This window comes from Protopterus annectens, chromosome 7.part0, assembly GCF_019279795.1.
Source record: "Protopterus annectens isolate FY-2018-M chromosome 7.part0, PAN1.0, whole genome shotgun sequence".
Classification (NCBI taxonomy): domain Eukaryota; kingdom Metazoa; phylum Chordata; order Ceratodontiformes; family Protopteridae; genus Protopterus; species Protopterus annectens.
The window spans coordinates 1,162,353,912-1,162,368,867 of record NC_056739.1 but is presented as its reverse complement, the minus strand read 5'-3'; the positions used below and the strand labels follow the sequence as shown (position 1 = coordinate 1,162,368,867).

The 14,956-nt window shown below is 41.0% G+C and overlaps 1 protein-coding gene across 1 annotated transcript in view; it reads right to left on the bottom strand.

Annotated features, from left to right (window-relative positions):
- Positions 1-14,956, bottom strand: part of CA12 (carbonic anhydrase 12) — a 462,957-nt gene that overhangs the window by 342,809 nt on the left and 105,192 nt on the right. Inside the window, exon 2 of the mRNA XM_044077750.1 lies at positions 8,160-8,180. Coding sequence (XP_043933685.1) covers positions 8,160-8,180 — 21 coding nt within the window. The remainder of the gene's footprint in view (positions 1-8,159; positions 8,181-14,956) is intronic.

Below are 14,956 nucleotides of genomic sequence, written 5' to 3'. Positions count from 1 at the left end.
GAAAGAAGATGATGAATTTTCATGTTATCCTCAATATATAACTGGTGCCAGAGCCATGGCCTAAAGTTAAATGCCAAAAAATGCATAGTAAAAACAAGGTTACCCCTAGCTACCAAATAGGTGGCAATCCACTGAGTACAGAAGAAGTTATCAGGGACCTGGGGTCCCAGGTTGATAGTAGTCTGTCATTCGACACCCATGTAGCTAAAGTAGTTAGGAAGACCTTCTACATTGCCCACCTTATCATGAAGGGATTCTCATCTAGATCAAGGGAGGTCATAGTCTCCCTATACTCATCACTCATCAGACCAATGATTGAGTATAATGCAATGTATCTGACCCGACACTTGCAGCAGCTGGAGAGGCCACAAAGTTCCTCACCAAAAGGATAAAGGGTCTCAAACATCTGTCCTATGCTGCCCGACTGAAAGAACTCCAGCTCTATTCAGTCGCACGCTTGCTCAGAGGTGACCTTTGCCTAACATACAAGGCCATGTCAAACCCAGATTTGATGAATATGCTTCACCTCAAAAAATCTAGATCCGTCAGAGCCACAAGGGCAGGAGACTTAAACCGTGCTGGAGGGATAGATTTATCACTCAAAGACTCCTATGCTGTGGAATAAAATCCCGGTATATGTGAGGCAGAGCACCTCGCTGGCCTTGTTCAAGAGAAATCTTGACCAATGGATGGGAGATCGCAGATATACCCCAGGGATTACCTCAGTGTCACTGCTCAACAGAGGCACAGCAAAATAATGGGTATAGTTCCCCATACTAAAGGGGTGGCGTAAGCCACAAAACTATGGGCTAGGCTTGTAAATGCCCTCGGGCAGATAGCCTAGTATGAACCTATGAACCTATGAACCTATATGGGTTCAGATCCAATCCCTTGGATCCCACTCAGCCATTGTAATAGCTCATGGCAACCAAAGAGCTCTCCAGCTCCCTGCCCTACCCATAATGCATCTGTTCCAGTCACCTCAGATCTCGTTTGCCACTTTGCGAAGATCTGGTCCTTCCAGATAGCTCTTGGGCATTTAAGTGAAATTTATAGTTTTCTAAGCTATATTCCTGAATTTAAAAAACTTAAAAAAATAATAACTTAATAACTTGAAAGCTTAAAAACCTTTCTGGTTAATTGTTCCCTTTTTCTTCTATACCCTACCATAGTTGTGCCTTTCCCTTCTGTTCTTCCCCTGTACCGCAGTACTTCTCAACTACTATTGTTAGTAGCCCTTTTTCTTCCTTACATTTGTAATTCTATCACCATCACTGGTATATTTCTTCTGTTTAAAAAAAAAAATCAGGCTCTTGGTTTATTTTTTTGTCTAGCTGTTTGTTTATTATGGCTGATAAATCAGATAAGCCGGCTGGCTTTAAGAAGTGTTCAAAGCACAGATACCAAATTCCCCTGAGTGTCTTGCAAAATCTTTGCATCTATTGCTTGGGTCCACTTCACTTGCAGGAAAATTGTTATATTGAGCATTCAACCACAGGGCTCACATTGAATGTAGCAATAAGCTGATTCTCAAAGGTATGTTGCCTTCCTCCTTTGGGGACGCCATTTCTGGAGCAGACAAAAAATACAATAAGAAAGACTATTCTAAATCTGGACTGTCAAGCCCAGCCCTGTCCTCTAGAAGCTTGGACAAGGGAACAAAAAGACCTTCCTCCATTCTGAAGATATAACAGAGCCGCCTCCTAAAGTTGCTAAACTGTTGGATCCTATGACTATTTCGGATCCCACAACTTCTAGGACTCCCCTGTCAGATACAACTGCTTCGGATAAGAGTCTCTCAGCACCCAAAGATAGATTAGATCCATTTTTCTTGGATCCTATGGGAAGCTCTTTCAAACACATAAAGGTAATAGACTCAGTACTCTCCTTCTATCAACCTCTTGACATTCCAGAGTTCCTTCTCCTTTCATAGAGAGACCAAAGTCACCATCAGCTTTGTTAACTCACTCAACTAGAAGTCTCATGAAAGATGACATGGACAGGATGGTCAAGAAGATCCTCTGGGTGCAAAATTTTGCTAGGACCCCTTTCGCTCCTATCTTTAAGGGTCAGGAGTTCTGAATTTTATCATCCCCCTTCATATTACTCCTCCAACTTCCCTTGACGTTTCAGAGTCTTTGGATCCAATTCATCTGATGTTGTCTGCATTAGAGCCAAGGATCTTTCTTTCATCGGTTCAGAACTCCACTCTGATTTCCTTGGCACAGTGGGGAGGGGAGATCTAGTAGTCATGGCGGCCCAGTCTGGTCCAAGATAGTGGGTTTGACTCCAAAGTTTTTGGAGCCATCCCCTATCTTGGATCCTCAGCTAAGATCAGCCTGGCCATGGTTTCAGCCTCAAGCACTCTGTTGTCTAAGTTTCAGGGGCCCAGGATCTGAGGTCATGACCTATTGGGTCGGGGTCCCTCCTTTCTGGGGGCAGTCAGCTTTGGAGCTTTAACCTCAGCAGTACAGACAGTATATAGCCCATCGGATCTGTAGCCTTCTGTCTTGCAGACCTTGCATCCAGTATTTCGATCAGACCTACCACAGGGGCACTGGGTCAGGAAGCTCCAGGCTATCCACAAGGGTTCCCCCACCTCTTCTGATACTTCCCTGGAACACCCCATGGAGGAGGTTCTTTAGAAGAGGAAGTGTAAGAGGAAACACCTAGACTCCACAGAGGAGACCATCACCGGAGGCACTGACTTTGATGAAGACAAGGGATCCCCATTGTCACATCCAGATGATGTTTCTTTCGGGGACATCCTGGAGATCTTGAAACAGAGGGGTGGCTGGAAGCCCAGTAGTCCCTCATCAGAGGAGTCAGTGTACCTGGTGGCTTTTGGATCCCTTCCATTTACCTCCTGGGTGACCCCACCAGCTGATCAGCTCATTGAGTTGCTCTCTCGGCGGGCATGGGAGGCTCCAGATTCCATTGAACCAACTCCTCAGAGACCAAATAAAATAATAACTTCACCGGAAGATAAAAAATTTTGGTCAAAAGGTGTTCCAGGTAGATGCTATGGTCGTGGCATCAGCCAGGATTCTAGGATGATGGATAGATGAATGGATAGATATGAGAAGCAGGTCTTTTTTTCAGTGACCTTCACCTTGAGGTCCTTGAATTATCTTTCCCATTTTACCAAATTGAAGAGGGATCTGATCAAGGAGTTATCAGATATCCTCTCAGGAGCTGTGTCTAAAGATGTACAGAATTTGGTCACTTCTCAGCTGGCCACCCTACATGCTATTCCAAACTCCTCCATGGGACTTATCTCACATGTAGCTGAAGGGATGAGTAGAGCAGTGGATTTGGGCATCTCTTTGAGGAGGCACACCTGGATGTATTTGTGTGACTTTGTGGAGCCCTTTAAGTCTTTGTTTGTCAATGCTCCATTTGACAGCACTTCCCTAATATCCCAAAAGTCAGAGATATGCTGTACATGAGCAAGAAGGATTGGAAGACCCTTTCTGCTTTTGTTTTTGCACTCCTCAGAGAACATACTCAAAAAATCAGAGAAGCAGTAGAAAGATGTGATTCAAAAAAATAACACATGGAGAAAGTTCTCCCAGGGGCAGAGGAGCTATGCATCATCAAGGGTCCAGAGAGACATTCTTTGGGAAACATTTTCAGCGCTCCTGAAAGGAGGCCTGATTGCTCTTCTTTGGATGCGACTGGAGGTTGACTATCCCTGCACCTGAGAGCCTGGCTGAACATAAGAAATGAAATGTGAGTGCAAAGGATCATATCCAGAGGACACTTTATACCCTTTTCATGTCCACTACCCCAAAGCAAAAAACTCCCCGATGTTCCACCCAGTCGGAGGAAGCAAGCAGCCATCCAGATACAAAGGCTGCTAGACAAAAGAGTCATGCAAAAAGTCCCCCCAGACCACAGAGGATCCAGTACTTACTCAAGGTTCTTTTTGGTACCAAAAAAGGCAGGAGACTGAAGATCAATTTTGGATCTCAACAGATTGAACAAATCAGTTTGGCAAAGCAAGTTCTGGATGGTTATGGTTCAGTCCATTCTTCTATTCTTGGAAAAGGATGATTGGATGTGCTCAACTGACCTTCAGGATCCGTACTACCCCATAAAGATGGACAGGCGATCCAGACGTCATTTACGCTTCCGGCTGGGAGACAGTCACTATCAGTTCAGAGTACTGCCGTTTGGTCTCACAATAGCTCCCAGAGTGTTCACCAAATGTATGGCAGTAGTGGCAGCTCACTTGAGGCAACAAGAATTCTGGGTGTTTCCATGCTTAGATGACTGGCTCATCTCCACACTGACCAGACATCTACTCCTAGAAGCAAGAGACATGGTTATCTGAACGTGTTCTTTGTTAAGGATTACAATAAAATACAAAAAATTACATCTCAACTCCTCTTAAGAATTGGATTTTATAGGGCGAAACATAAACACAATCAAGATGGTAGCATGTCTCCCATCAAGAGTGATAACCATAAGAGATCAGGTCAGAAAGTTACTACACAGTTCAAGGGTATCTGCTCAAATGGTACTTCAAGCTTTAGGTTCTATGGCAGCAGCAATAATACTAGTTCCATTAGCAAGATTCAACTTGAGAATCTTACAGTGGCTGCTCACAGTACAGTGGTCAGTCCTTCGCCAACCCATGTCAGCCCCAATAACAATCACAAACATTTGCAAGAAGGATCTTTCATGGTGGAATCAATCAGATCAACTGATACAAGGTCACCCATTTGTTCCTCCTTCACCCCAAGGTCACAGTGACCACAGACACTTCCCAGATAGGGTGGGGGGGCATTATCTGGGAAAAACAGTCCAAGGCAACTGGTCTACAGAAGAGGACAATTCGCACATAAATGTCCTAGAAAAGTGAGTGGTGCCACTAGCATTGCAAGCCTTTTAAAATGCTCTTCCTCTGGGGATAATTGAGATTCAATCGGACATGTCAGTAGTCTGGTACATCAAAAAACAAGGATGGACCAGATCATACCCCTTATGTGGAGAGGCACTCAGTGTATGGCAGTGGCGATCTCATCCAACTGCTTTCTAGTAGCAATGCACATTCCAGGAAAGTCAAACGTGATAGCAGACAAGTTTAGCATATCCATTATTATGCCTCATGAGTGGTCCCTCAGTCAGAAAGTGGCAGAAGACATATTTCACAAGTGGGACTAGCCTTGCAATGACCTTTTTGCATTCCTCTGAACAATAAATGCAGCAACTACTTCACCTTGATCCCCCAAGAGGGGAGTCCCTGAGGGATTTTCTCACTCACGATTGGCATCCTGGTCTATTATATGCTTTTCTCCCAACTCCATTAATCCCCAAATTTCTTCAGAAAGTGAACAGGTTGAAGAGAGAAGCAATCCTCATTGCCCCATATTGGCCTCAACAAATCTGATTTTTCTTTCTTTGGCCTCACCTTCAGAAGAAGCCATGGATTCTGGATCCAATTCTGGATCCATTTCCAGACCTTCTGTCACATCCAATAGGAATGCCTCATCCAAACATTCACATTCTCAACCTGGCATCTTGGTATCTCCAGTTCCACTGATAGCCAGACAACCTATGCACACTTTACCAGTGCGTCACATTCTACTATCCTTTCATAAGCCATCTATACAGAAGCTGTATAACAGTAAATGAAGGAGATTCATACATTCCACTCAACAATTTATTTATTTATTTATTTATTTATTTATTTATTTAACATTTGTTTACCAGAAAAGTCTGAATTGGAACAAAGCCAATTTTCAGCAGAGGCCCAGGGAGAAATGCTCCAGACGCATGTCTTTGTAATGTGGGAGGAAACCGGAGCACCCGGAGAAAACCTACATGAATGCAGGGAGGACATGTATACTCCGCACAGAAGGCACCACTTTGCCGTCCATCGAACTGGAGAGAAATGATGTAGATCCCTTTTCTGCTCCTATCCACACTATTCTGGAGTTTTTAACATACTTGTTTAATGAGGGAGCTGTTTACTCTGCCATTAAAGTGCAGCTAGCTGCAATTTCTAATTTTCACATTGGATTTGATGGTTCCTCATTCATGTCACTAAGCTCTGCAAAGCCTTCTTGAGAGGAACTCTGATATTCAAGCCACCTTATAAAGAGCCTTCACCACCTTGGGATCTAAATTTGATGTTACAAAAAATTGTACAGCCTCCTTTTGAAGCAGTGGCTACCTTTTAACTCAAATTTCTCTGTTGGAAAACCATATTCTTGGTAGCCATCACATCCACATGAAGAATATCATCCCAGTCGCCATACTTGTTTTTTCATAAAGACGGACTTACCTTGGTCCTAACCCATCCTTTCTGCCTGAGATTGTTTTAGGAACACCATCAAGCAAACTATTAATGTACCAGTTTTCTTCCCAAACTTCACCAATAAAGGTGAATATTTATTTAATTTGTTAGATGTTCACAGGTAATTATATTTTTATTTTCATAGAACAAAGGACATAAGAAAAGAAAGTCAACTATTTCTCTTCTTTTCAGAGACTAGATTGTGCCTTCTGGTGAGCAGGGTTACTTTAGCCAAATGAATTACAGATTGCATATCTTTTATTTAGAAGACACAAGGATTCGAGCTGCCTAAAACAGTTTGGGCTCATTCCACTGACTAGAGCCATGGCAACCTCCTCAGTCTTTCAGTCCACAGCGTTCATGGGTGATATTTGCACAGCAGCAACCTGGGCTACCCCTCATACCTTCATTACTCATTTCAAATTGGATTTGATCTCTAGAAGTAGGGCCTCCTTTGGTTCAATGGTTCTGAAAAATATCCTTCCATAAGGCCACCCAGGAAAAAGGTAGCTGGGGAATCTGTCCCATATGTTGAGGATAAAATGAAAATTGACAACATCAGATAAATAGTTCTGTACTAAACATAATGTTCCATCTGTGTTATCTATTTTCATTTTTCCTCAACAACCTGCCCTCCTCTTTTAGATGAGTGAATTGACCTACATTTGGCAATTGGCTAGTCTCAAACACCAGAAATGGTCTTTCCCTAGTTCAGGGTGTTTCTCTAATCTATTATTTTTCTATTTTAATCAGCAAACAAGATCTGAGATGATTGGAAGGGATTCAATATGATTAGGGTAGAGCGCTCGAGGGCTTTTTGGTTGCCACAAGCTATCGCAATGGCCAATTTGGATCCAAGGGACTGGATCCAAACCCATATGGTGAGGAAAAAATAGAAACAGACAACATAGATGGAACATTATGGTGAGTACATAACTATTTTTTTATCAATATGATTTGTTCAGGCTATTTTACAGACAGTACAAATGAAATAGGAAACTAAAGAATAAAACTACATTGGTAATCTGTGGTTATCTGTATATTACATTTAAAGTAACTGAAAATACAAGCTGGAGTTGAAAGATACAACAGTAGGGAACAATTGCCAGAACAAGGTATAATGGGCTATGCTAACAGGTCATACATTTTCACATCATGTTAAATGGTTTATTGGAGGTTAGATGGTAAACAAGGAGATATTAAATATCTGAAATATTCTAATATATAAAACATTGCATAACAGTTACCATTTCCTTAGCATAAGACTTTTAATGATGGTGTGGGTAGTTTGATAGAAAACACTGGCTTATGAGAAAAGCCATTAGCATTCTGCATGGTTTTCTCAACAAATTTGTTACAGTGCTATCCCAGTGGGCACTTAAGTCTATACTTGATAGGGTTAAATCTTACTCCTGCGAGAATGCAGAAAGAACAAAAGACAAAATATGGTAAAACTTTTGAACAACTTTGCTGAATCGAATCATTGCATCTGTATCTGAAATTTCCTTGCTGCTTCTCAGCAAATAATTATGTTTTCCTGTAGTATTGCATAACATTCAGCAAAGATAATGTCTCAAGGAATTTTACATGTTTTTGACTATGTCAGGTCAATTCTATTCAACCTGTCTCTCTACAGTAGGGGTAATTGGACTTACTTAACTTACAGTCCTCTTGGTATTACACTGGATGTACACTTTTTAAATAAGAGTCCAGTAGATGTCATTCCACCTTGTGTTTTTACACACAGCAACTCAGTAATGGAAAAACAGCAGAGCATATTGAAACATACATTTTAACAGCATGGAATCTAACTAAAACCACAAAAATAAGAGAGAATAGAAAATGCTTCACTTACCATCATAGTTCCACGTATGGCCTGCAAAATAAAAAAAAGTAGATATTAGTCCATCTGCATAAGCAATAAGCTAACAATACTGATGCTGTGTGTCATATGTCACATGATTTCTACAGAAATAAGTCAAAGGCAACATCCAATGACACTTTTTACTCCATGCAATTATGCAAGCTACTTTGTCCATGCTCTGACATATTAGAGATAATTGCATAATAGACTAAACATCATTTGAGTGACTGCTATGAACATTGAAAGTTGTGAAATGTAAAACATGCAATCATTTCCTAACACTTTACCCTGCTATCATTCTATTGTGAGAGTTTCAAATTATGCTGTTGCACTGGAATTAAATCCAGAACACAATTAACTGTTCTAAAACTGTAAACACCCACTAAAACTGAAATCAGTCTCCATGTTCCCCATTTTCTTGAAGGTAAAAGACAGATGTCCTTCTATTCCTATGTTGCAGTAGTCATTACATGAGTGATTCCCTGTCATAAATGATCCCAACATCCGGCCAGTATACAAAAGCCTTTTACTACTGCTAGGTACATGGGATGTCGCATGTAGGCCCAAGGCAGGTGTTGGCCATAAAAATTACATCCATATGTACCAACCTCAGAACTTTTCTGCCACCAGTCTGAGCGCTGTCTTTGACCGTCAGTCTGCTTGTCCGAGTTGTTGGTTGCTGTATAAGCCTGTGCAGATAAGTGCCCCATTGGGCTTTTTTTCCTACACTTTTACTGCTGCTTTTCTGTCTGAGGTTACATGTCATCCAGGAAAGGCAAATGCCATTGTGGAAGACAGATCCCACATAAACATAGCCATGACCAGTGTCTGTTTTGTTTAGGTCTTAACCACGACCATAAGTCTTCCTCTATATGTCAGGCATTTGTTCCCAAAACTTTGCATAGCTGCCTTCACTGTCTTAATACTTTCCTCATGAATGAAAAGCTTAAGAGGTTAGCATGTGACATTATGGAGATATATTGGGCCCTTCTTCTCAGCCTTCTGCTTGAATCTTTGCTTGCCCCTCTCATTACTGATGTCCCTCTTGAGGCCAGTGAAGGCCTGTAGGCCCATATGGAATTTGTCTTGGATTCTTCATCAGGTACCAGAGAAGAAGTCTCAGTGAGTCAGCCACTGGTATGTCCTCCGAGGTATTGCAGATGTCTATTTTGGATGAGCAGGGGGAACCTAGGCATATTATAGCTGAAGGCTCTCAAGGTATTCCTCAGATCTTGGTTTGGGAGGAAGAACTAATGACTGTTATAGAATGTAGGTCAATGTCGCATCCTTCCACCTTCCATAAGGCTGCTGAGTCCCTTAAAAAAAACAAAAAAACAAACATCTTCCAGCTCCTCAGGAACCTCTACCTTACTGGCAGGCCTTCAGACAGGGATTATTTATTGCCTTTATGGCTTTGAAGCTTCCCACTGGGGTTCCCCTCTTAGCCAGCCTTCTATTTCTTCCCCTCAGAAAAGGTTTAGGGATCAAGTTTTATCTGAAGATGGGGATTCCACAGAGGATGAGTATTTGGCATACTCTGCCCAAATTTCTTCCCCCTTGGAGTATACATCACATGTGGAGGAGTCCAATGGAAATGAGTCTCCTGGTGAAGGCATCACCTTTAAGGAGAGTATTGCTCATATGAAAGAGATTTTCAAGTGGGAATGCTCACAGGTTACTGATGTGCAGAGGAAATACTATGATTTATTCCAAATGGGTTCACCTTCTCCCTCTGCTGTGCCTCCAGTTCTGCCAGATTTTCTTGATGCTTTCACTTATGCTTCTAAGAGTCTAGACTCCCAACACCCTGCTCCCAAATGGCCATATAGGGTCTATAAAGTCCCAGAGGACTGTAAATTCCTTTATAAATGTCCTGTTGTAGACCAAGTGGTTGTTTCTGTAGCTACTGATAAGCCATCCAGACCTTTACCTTCCACTTCTCTTCTCCCTTCAGACAACGAGAGCAAAAACATGGAAAGGCTGCAGAAAAAGTGTACACTTCAGCTACTCTTGCCTTTAGGGCAATTAACTATCAAACCCATATGAATAATATGCTTTGGCCCTTCTTTCTCAGGCCACTCAGCTTCTCCCTGGCCTTCCAGATTTAGATGTAAAATTTCAGCTTTCCTCTGTTTTGAGGGCATCTTCCCAAGTGGTACGCCACTCCATTAGATGCAGTTAGGATGCTGTCATAGCATGTGCCAGAGCTGCTGCCTCTGGCTATGTATTAAGGAGATACTCTTGGTTAAGGCTCCAACTTCTTCCTGAAGACTTTAAAACCAAGTTAATGGATGCCCATTAGATAATAATGCCTTTCTGGTACTGCAGCTGCTACCTTGTTCAAGTCTCTGCAGCAGAAAGGTAAAGAGCTGCAGGATTTAAAACATATCTTTGTGTCATTAGTTCCCAAATTCCCAAGGAACTACACAGTTAAGACTGATTTTGTCAGGAAACAATCTCGAACTCCTCCTTCCAGAGGTAAAAGGTGTGTCAGGAGACCTGCTCCTTCTAAAACCTCTCAGCCTTCTTCTACTCAAAAGCAGTCTTTTCCAGACAAGCCAGGTATTTCCACTGGGGCCTTACTCTCTCCCTTTCAGTCTGGGAACACATCACTCATGATTTATGGGTCCTGTACATTATCCACAAAGGATATTTTATGACCTGGAAAGCTCTTCCTCCTTTCATGGACATTCCTCAACCATCTCGAGAACAACTTGTTTTCTTCACAGAGGTGCTCCAAGAGTTCATATCCCAGGGAACTATCCAAGAAGTCTCACTGTCGCAAAGGGGAAGAGGGTTCTACTCAAGGATGTTCCTGGTTCACAGGAAAGATGGATCATGGAGACCCTTTCAGGACCTTTCTCATCTCAACACCTTCCTAAAAGTCCCAACCTTTTCTATGCTTTTGCTCCAAACTCTGTTTCCTCTCATGCTTCTGCAGGCTTTTTTTTTGGCCTCTCTGGAAATCAAGGATGCCTACTTACATGTTCCGATTCATCCCTTTTACAGAACTTTTTTATATTTTTCTGTTGCTTCCTCACATTTTCAGTTCTGTGCTTTGCCCTTTGGTCTTGCTAGGGCACCAAGGGTATTTACAAAATGTTTAGCTCCTGTGATTGCTTTTTGCAGACTCCAGGCCATACAAGTCTTCCCTATCTGGATGACCTGTTGCTACAGGAATCCCTCCAAGAGACCTTGTTTCACAATATATTCCCCAGATATTCTCTTCCTAACTGAAACCTGGCTGAAACCTCACATCAAAATTGATGAAATACTTCCACCTGAATACAACATCCTTTGCATAGACAGATTGTCCAAAAAAGGAGGTAGTGTAGCATTGATATTTAAACGCCACCTCAGTATTCAACTCCTGAACTCATCTGCCCCTCACCACAACAATGAAGAAATCCTTTATACCAATCTCAAACTAAACCCAAACAAAACAATCAATATCATAGGATGCTATTTCCTACCAGGGCAAAATATTACACCCCTAGAAAATCTCCTGAGCTGGGCTACTCTATCTCTACCCCAGGAAACCATCATTCTCGGCGACTTTAACATCAACTGGCTATCCTGTAATAACAATCTCCCAACCATTCACCTTAATCTGCATGGGTTCTCTCAACTCACCAATCACCTACCCAAATCAACAAAAACCCTAACAATCATACCTTACTTGACTGAATCCTAGTCAACAAAGCCCCTCACTCTTACCTAGCAGGCTGCTTACCTGGCAGTCTTAGTGACCACTCCCCCACTTTCCTAATTCGGCACCACACACACAGTCTCAAGCCCATTATCCACAGGCAAATACGGAACAAGTCCAACTTCAACCCCAACTCCTTCATCTCCTCCCTGCAAAAAATGAACTGGTCACCACTAAAATACCTCAACGTAGATGAGGCTGTCCACTTCTTTAACAGTACCTTCCTCTCCATCCTAAACACCGATGCTCCTGTAAGAAATGCCAAAGTCTGATTCAGGTGTGCCCCATGGTTACAAAAGACCACCAGAACCCTAATGAAATCCAGAGATAAGGCCTGGGAGCACTGGCAACTAACAAAAAATAACTCAGATAGGCAATCATTCCTTGCACTGCGCAATAAAGCCAAAAAGCACATAAAATTAGGCAAATCCCTCTACTATAAATCCATCCTAAACTCTACCAACCACAACCCTAAGCAATTCTGGTCCACTATTAACACTATACTCCACCCAGGGAAGGTTGATATCCCTCAGCCGTCCATTCCCCCTCCTCCAGCAGTATTGCTGAATCCTTCAACAAACACTTCACTGAAACTATAACATCTCTAAACAAACAACACTTCCCTACAACAGCCTCCCCAACTCCTAACCCTAAACCCCCCACTTCTCTTTTCTTTTTCACCTCAGTACCTACCTCTAACATAAAAAGACTACTGTCAAAACTTATACCCACCAAACTTGCAGCTGACAACCCAATTTCAGTTCTAATCAACCATTCCATAACAGAAGACTATGTTCCCTTGATATGAAAAATATCCCACATCATTCCCTTCCAAAAAGGCACCCCCTCCACCGACCTCTCCATGGGCGCCGGAACCATTGAGCGAGAGGGGTGGATCCCCCCACATTTTTACAGCTTAACAACATGGAGATTTTAGGACCCAAGGACTCATGTGTGCCACGCTAACATAATTTAAAGACAAAAATGTGCAGAAAACTAATCACGCCATTGCTGCAGCCATCGTCAACACCCACAGTTAGCGGCGGCGCTGGTGTAATACTCGTCCTATACAAATGAGGCGTGTTCCTACTTTTGTCAGCTGACTTTTACTTCAACGTCATAAGGCTTGTATTTTATTCCGTAGTGTGGGATGGCTTCATTTGTTAGTGTGTTTTGTCTCTCTCACTTGCTCTTTCTAACGATAGTCAGTATGTTAATATGGACTGTTGTGAGTAATTTACTTTTACGATACTTTTGCAATTATTTCACTTGTTTTTAAACAAAAATTTAAGTGTTGCCGGTTTTAATAGTGACTTCTGCGTTCAGAAAAATTGTGTAATGTTGCTTTATGTTTTGCATTAAGACTAATCCATGTTTAAACTTCTATAAAATCCATAGTTTCTGTAAATTGGATCTTGGGGCAATTGCGTCTTTGCTTCACCAGTAGTATATTTCTGATTATCGTTCTAATTTAAATACTGCTGCCAGTACAAGTCAATTTGCAAAGTAGCCAGGCATATGCAAAATACACTCTTGTGCACGCTTTAAGATTATTTATTATTATGCTGCAGTAAAATGTACTAAAACTTTATTTCAAAGCTGTTGGCATGTTTTTTATGATAATATGCTTTAAATTGCACCTCCCCATCCTGTGCTTAGTTAACTGACCATATATATATATATATATATATATATATCTATATATATATCTATATCTATATATATATAGATATATATAGATATATATATATATATATATATAGATATATATATATATATATATACCTATATATATATATATATATATCTATATATAGATATATATATATATATATATATATATATATATATATATATATATATATATATAGATATAGATATATACATAGATATATATATAGACATATATATATATATATATATATATATATATATATATATATATAATTAGTTTAATCTGATATTCTTACTGTTGAAATGATGATATTCAGAAGGATCCATTTTCCAGTGGGGTAAACGTCTCAATGGTCTAGTTTGTAGAAGTTGTGATACAGTTACAATAAGTATTGTAATGATTTTGACTTCATGCCATATTGTTACATCAGACTGATTTTGGCAGTTCCTTAAAACATGACCATTTCCTGGTTTTAAACTTTGTTATAATTCAGGAAGAAAGCTTCTGGTTTTCAGACAGGTGTGTACATGAGACTATTAGGTTTTTACAACAGGTGTATGTGACACTACTAGTTAGGGACCTGGGGAGGGGGATAAAGACCCTGAAGCTCCAGCTTTTAGAACATATTAAAGAACAAAGGAAAAAAACAAATATATTTTTAAAAAATAAAGCTCGAATGACGTCGAAAGACATGGAGGTAGGTGCGTGTGTGAATGGGTGTGCCTTCCTTGAAGGTTGGGCGTCGGGCTGGCAACTTGGCACCATAAAAATCCACTGCCAATCATTAGCAGACCAGAGTTCCGCTGTGGTGACCCCTAACCGGGAAAAGCCAAAAGACTTTTTAAAGCACAGCGGTTTCCCATGTGCTTGTTATTTTAAGAATTGAGTTGTAAATTTCATAAAAATAACTTGTACTATCTATTCTGTTTTGAAAAATATTACCGGTTGTATGTAGATGAGCTGTAGTATTTGGACTAAAGAGGGAATGTTGTATTCATATGTGTTTGTGTGTTGCTGATTGGGTTAGCTAAGCAGGCATAAAGCCATTTCAAAGAAGTCAGGCCCATCTTAGGGTAGAGGAACTTTTTCACTACAACAGCACATTGCATCTTAAGAAAATTAAAATAGGTGGCAAGTCACATAAAGTGCATTTAAGACAGTAAGCTCTGTTTCATTACTTATTTAACTGTGAAGCAGCTCTGTTTATTTTTATTTAACTGTGAAGCTCTGTTTCATTACTGGTTATTTTGAGTTTCGCAAACCCACCAGATGCGCAGTAGCAAGCCCCGCCCAAACACAGCCTGGCACATAGCATGACGGCCACGTCTGTTAACCTCCCACTTACTTACTGATTCTAGTTGTTTGGCTGCATGAATATTCATAGTGTGGCGAAGCCGGAAAATA